The 6032-nt window shown below is 33.0% G+C and overlaps 1 protein-coding gene across 2 annotated transcripts; it reads left to right on the top strand.

The window, feature by feature from the left end:
* Window positions 1–1776: 1776 nt before the first annotated feature.
* LOC100814637 (probable 1-deoxy-D-xylulose-5-phosphate synthase 2, chloroplastic) lies at window positions 1777–5670 on the top strand. 2 transcript variants are annotated; one of them, XM_041011662.1, is made up of 10 exons: window positions 1777–2038; window positions 2194–2355; window positions 2461–2625; window positions 2840–2990; window positions 3177–3448; window positions 3530–3803; window positions 4049–4356; window positions 4476–4757; window positions 4842–5126; window positions 5253–5670. In XM_041011662.1, the coding sequence occupies exons 1-10, from the start codon at window positions 1925–1927 to the stop codon at window positions 5397–5399; spliced, it is 2160 nt and encodes a 719-aa protein (XP_040867596.1). In that variant the 5' UTR covers window positions 1777–1924; the 3' UTR covers window positions 5400–5670. The 2 variants fall into 2 exon arrangements, with proteins under 2 accessions (XP_040867596.1, XP_003552082.1); XM_003552034.5 differs by having other exon boundaries at window positions 1781–2023.
* Window positions 5671–6032: the final 362 nt, after the last annotated feature.

The following is a 6032-nucleotide window of genomic DNA, read 5'->3' as shown; positions in this document are numbered from 1 at the left end:
TGAACTTGATGTTGATTATAAGATTGAGATATATTTATACGTGATAAATTAAATATTTGATTTTCTATTTAATAAATATTTTAAAGATTTTATAATTAAATAACATTTAAATTTAAATGCAAAATATTTTTAATTTAAACTTTTCATTTTAATCTACCAATTAAAATTAACTATTCCAATTCTAATATAAAATGTGAATAGTAAGGTGAGTGAAGCTTGAGTTCGTACAAATTATTTCATGCGGTTGGTGCACTTTAAAACTGTGGCGGCGGGGTGTCCGAATTTTTCAGCAGACCTTGTGTTTGAACTTTGAATTGACCTTTTTTATGAATAATTTATAATTTTCATGTTTCACTCTCTAATTAATCCTCTTACTTTCTTTTATCGTAAATGTTAAATTATTTTACACTTCAAAGATATTAATGACATTTGTCTTTTATTTTGTTTTTCAATAGAGTTAAAAGATAATTTGTAGGATGATAGAGTAGAAGAATGTGACATTATTCCTTTTTATAACAAAAAAGTTGAGAAAGTGTTTTAATCTGTGTATTTTTTGTTTTGGTCAAGGTCGTTATATTTTTATATATTTTAATGAATTTAGTTTACGAATTTTAAAAAGATGTGAATTATTTCATTATAATTTCAAAACACATGATAAATTTTAGAGGACAAACAATATATATATATATATATATATATATATATATATATATATATATATATATATATATACATATATATAAAGTTTGAGAATCAAATTTATTAATATAATTTTTTTATATGTCATCGATATAAAAAATATAAAATCCTTAACTACAGTTGACCAAAAATACAGAGATTAAAATTATCCCCCCAAAATTTATTATTAAATGCTGAAACCGTCTTTCTTAAATGGTGGAATGAATTGAACTGTTACTGAATATGAAAAAAAAAGACACCAAATTGGAGGGTTCACTGAAACTTTTTTTTAATTAAAATTAAAAATCAAACGGTTGTTAATATTTTTTTAAATGGGATGAATTAAAATATCTCGACGTATTAATTAATATTAATTGATGAGATAATTTTTCTGAAAACCTAGAGAACTGATAATGTAGAAAGAAAGAAAATAAAAATGAAAATTGAATACGTAATTCTGTCTAAATGTTTTGTATATACACTGAAGAAAAAGTCAGTATTATTTAACGCACTGCAGCTGACTTTTTCTGAGATTTAAAAAAAAAATATAACATGAATAATTTTAAATGTATTAATTGTTTAGTGTGAAGTTTATTATTATATATTTAATTTTTTTAATCAAAATAAGTTTATATGAGTTAGATCCCAAAATTCATGAGGGTTAAAATATGTGGAACCCGCTTTCTTATGGGATATGAGTTTTATCTTTAAATTGGATCAACATTTATTGGTATTTTATTATATATTTATTTATTTTCAAAGTAAATATATTAAATGAATTATTGAAAATATAAATATCTTCTTATTGAAAGAATTATCCCTTGAGAAATATAAATATAAGTAATAGGCCATCACTTAAAATCATTTTAATTCTATGAATATTTCTAAAATAAATTTTAAATTTATAATACTATTAATTAAAATTAAGTAAGTTAACTAATTTTATTAGTCATGATGATTTGTTTCTTATTTAAGAAAAAAATCGTATAAAACAAACGACGACAATAATAATAATAAAAAAAATAGAAAAGGAGAATACTAGACTCGATAAACCAAAAAAATTCTTCAGCCATGGTTTTGTTTGTTTATGCATGCTTCTCCCTATAAAACAGAGTTCACATTTCTGTTTAAATGCAAGTACCACCGTGTAGTTGGTTCTGCTTCATATCTGGTCTCTTACTTTCTGCATACTTAGAAACATCTTTTTCCATCTCTTTCTCTCGCTTGTTTGAAATTTTGAATAATCATGGCCTTCTGTGGTGGAACTTTTGTTAAGCTAAACTATTCTGTGTCCCCATGCCACAAATACAAAGCTCCAAGTCCATACCATAGCTACAGAAACAAGGTTGGCGAATCACATGTACAACACAATTCATGTCTGTAAAATGATTTTATGTTCCTCTTCTTTGATTTCATAAGCGGTCACTGTTCTTCCTTTTGTTACTAAAAAAACAAAGACCATGATTTTTCACCAATAGTGCAATGATGGATGATGTGTAATTGTGTTTGTGACAGTTCTGTGTGAGAGTTTCAGCAAGTGGCTCAGCTGATGAGGAGAGGACTATTATAAAGAAAGAGAAAGATGGGTGGAAGATCAATTATGCAGGAGAGAAACCAGCAACTCTATTGTTGGACACAATCAACTACCCAATTCACATGAAGAATCTGTCAACACAGGTTTGAAACTGACAATAGCATATTTCTTTTCTGCGGGTGAAAACTTTTTATTTTCTCTGATTTTTGTTGATTTGTTTGTAAAAAATCACTGCATTTATTTGTCAGGATCTGGAGCAACTTGCAGCAGAGCTGAGGGCAGATATTGTACACACTGTGTCAAACACTGGTGGGCATCTTAGCTCAAGCTTGGGAGTGGTGGAGTTAGCAGTGGCTTTGCATCATGTTTTCAACACACCTGAAGACAAAATTATATGGGATGTTGGCCATCAGGTAATTTTTCTTCTTATTTATCTGGTCTTGTTTTGTATAGAAAAATAAATAGCAAAAAGAAAAAGAAAAAGTGTATTTGGTCTTGTATCAAAATTTGGTCTTGTAACAAAATTAAAGTTTTAGATTTTTGCTTTCCGTTGTATAACTTTTCATCATTATCATGTGTTATGCTTGTGCCATGTGGAAGAGGGTCTAAGAAGTAATTAAATTGCAGGCATACCCACACAAGATTCTCACAGGTAGAAGGTCAAGGATGCACACCATTAGGAAGACTTCAGGGCTAGCAGGCTTTCCTAAAAGGGATGAGAGTATTCATGATGCTTTTGGGGTAGGACACAGTTCTACAAGCATATCTGCTGGTCTTGGTAAGATACTAAGATTCTTATATTTTAAGACCAATACATATTTCATCAATTTATTTTATTACCATGTTATAATACGAAATATTTACCAACTTTACAAATGACTAATCTCTCCGACCAATAACATGGTAATAAAAACAAATGTGTCGATGCATGTATAATGTGTCTCACCGTTCTCAATATTTTTAGGCATGGCTGTTGCACGAGATCTATTGGGAAAGAACAACAGCATCATTTCAGTGATTGGAGATGGGGCATTGACAGCAGGCCAAGCATATGAGGCCATGAACAATGCAGGGTTCCTTGATTCTAACATGATAGTTGTACTTAATGACAATAAACAAGTCTCTTTACCAACTGCCACACTTGATGGGCCTGCATCTCCAGTCGGAGCCCTCAGTAGTGCCTTAAGCAAAATTCAAGCAAGTGCTGAATTCCGCAAACTCAGAGAAGCTGCAAAAGTAAGCCTCTCAAACATATCATATTAGTAGTCAACATCATGGTCTGTGGCATTTATTTGACTCTAATTTTATCTGCTGAAGAGCATCACAAAGCAAATAGGAAAACAAACACACCAGGTTGCAGCAAAAGTAGATGAGTATGCAAGAGGTATTATAAGTGGTTCAGCCTGTACATTTTTTGAAGAGCTTGGCCTATACTACATAGGTCCTGTGGATGGTCATAAAATTGAAGATCTGGTCACCATCTTTGAAAAGGTGAAAGCAATGCCTGCCCCAGGTCCAGTTCTGATTCACTGTGTCACAGAAAAAGGCAAGGGATATCCCCCAGCAGAAAAAGCATCTGATAAAATGCACGGTGAGAAAGGGATATTTCTTTTACATCTCAAAAACAAGGAATTCAAAATTAATTTTGTCTAAAATTTATTCGAAGTAATTTATGTTTGGATAGGTTTAATTGAAGAATAAGTTAGCAGTAAAACTCAATATAAAATTTTGATTCAATACAAAAATTATCAAAAGTTGCCTTAGTTCAATAAATTTCTCACACAAAATTATCTAATGTGAATCCAAATACACACTCATACTTTCCCACATTTTCAGGGGTTGTCAAATTTGACCCAAAAACAGGCGAGCAGTTTAAGGCAAAATCCTCTACACTTTCATACACCCAATACTTTGCTGAGTCTTTGATAAAGGAGGCTGAAAATGACAAGAAGATAGTGGCCATTCACGCAGCAATGGGTGGTGGAACCGGCTTAAATTATTTCCATAAAAGGTTTCCCGAGCGCTGTTTCGATGTGGGGATAGCTGAACAACATGCTGTAACATTTGCAGCTGGTTTAGCTGCGGAAGGGCTCAAGCCATTTTGTGCCATTTATTCATCATTCTTGCAACGCGGATATGATCAGGTGAGCCAATATTAGTCTAATCTAACTAATTAATCATTTCTTCTCTGTGTCGGTTTACTTATAATTTTTTTACCTATGATAAAATAATCTCAACACTACGATTTATTTTGGGTATGTAGGTAGTCCATGATGTTGATCTTCAAAAGCTACCTGTCCGATTTGCTTTGGATAGGGCTGGTTTAGTTGGAGCAGATGGACCAACCCATTGTGGAGCATTTGATATCACTTACATGGCATGCCTACCCAACATGGTGGTTATGGCTCCTTCTGATGAAGCTGAACTGATGCACATGGTTGCGACCGCAGCAGCTATAGATGATAGACCAAGCTGCTTTAGATTTCCAAGGGGAAACGGAATCGGAGCCACTCTGCCACTAAATAACAAAGGAACCCCACTTGAGGTGAGAATGAATAACTAAATATATTTCCTAAACTGAATCTGAATGCAGTTAAGCCGCAAGATTGAAATTGTTTTGGTTTTGTAGATCGGAAAAGGTAGAATTCTGGTAGAAGGCAGCAGAATTGCCATTTTGGGATATGGTTCTGTGGTCCAACAATGCAGGCAAGCCTCAGAAATGCTTAAAGAACTCGGCGTTGATGTGACAGTTGCCGATGCTAGATTTTGCAAACCTCTGGATACTGGTCTCATTAGGCTATTAGCTAAAGAGCATGAAATACTCATCACAGTGGAAGAGGGTTCTATTGGTGGTTTTGGATCGCATGTTTCACAATTCTTGAGCTTATCTGGTATCCTAGATGGACCTCTAAAGGTAAACCTTCCTCTATGGAGAAGTCACTCTCTATATGATTTCATTTTCAGATTATTATTCCCTTCAGATGTCTCTTTTTTGTGCACTTCTAAGTAACACTAACACCCCTTTTGGCTTTACCTGCAGTGGAGAGCAATGATGCTTCCTGATAGGTACATTGAGCATGGATCACCCCAAGCTCAGGTTGAAGATGCAGGGCTTTCATCAAAGCACATTGCAGCCACAGTCTTGTCTCTTATGGAAAGGCCAAAACAAGCTCTTCTGTTCAAATAAAAATGCTAAATGGAATAAGGATCTTGACCTGGGACCTGGAAGATATATCAAATTCTTAGAAGACTTTTTATGCTGAAAATGAGAATTAGAGGAAGCTGTAAATAACTGCACTAGAATTGTTGGAGTATACATCTTGGGATGCTCACATATTTTGGATTCTTAGGTCATCATTAGTGAGTAAAGAGATGAATTTATTCTGTAGGAACCAATCAAGGTATTGTAATGTATCTAAATTAGTTAATTATATTACTGTAATTAACAAAGCACACAAGTCTTCTAAAATCATGCAGCCCAATGAGCAAAATTAAATACGCCACTTTCTGGTACCTAAACAATCTTTCCCTTACGTTAGTCATGAAGTTCAGCTTGTATCACAACTTGTGACAATGCTGGTTTTCTATTTTTATTAATATGTTTCAATTTGCCTATAAAAAAAAATAAAAATTAGTCATGAAGTTTATGGGTCTAAATTTGCCAGTCAATTTTTCTGATAATGAACGGTCAGGTCAAAGACCACAGCTGGACGCCAACTAAAAGCCATGTTAGGGTAAATAATGTTGCCGCCAATAAGACATTACAAAATAGGACTCGTCAAAACCATAAAACTAAAATATATATTTGAGCTATGACTGA

Source organism: Glycine max, chromosome 18 (genome assembly GCF_000004515.6).
Source record: "Glycine max cultivar Williams 82 chromosome 18, Glycine_max_v4.0, whole genome shotgun sequence".
NCBI lineage: Eukaryota > Viridiplantae > Streptophyta > Magnoliopsida > Fabales > Fabaceae > Glycine > Glycine max.
Note: the sequence above shows the minus strand (reverse complement) of the source record. Positions and strands in the feature narration are given on the sequence as shown.

What these genes read in the sequence shown, in the direction of transcription:
- LOC100814637 (XM_041011662.1), top strand. Translation starts at nt 1,925, where the DNA reads ATGGCCTTCTGTGGTGGAACTTTTGTTAAGCTAAACTATTCTGTGTCC. An exon ending in TATGGGATGTTGGCCATCAG is followed by an intron (nt 2,626 to 2,839) that starts GTAATTTTTCTT and finishes ATTAAATTGCAG; the next exon opens with GCATACCCACACAAGATTCT. An exon ending in AGCATCTGATAAAATGCACG is followed by an intron (nt 3,804 to 4,048) that starts GTGAGAAAGGGA and finishes CCACATTTTCAG; the next exon opens with GGGTTGTCAAATTTGACCCA.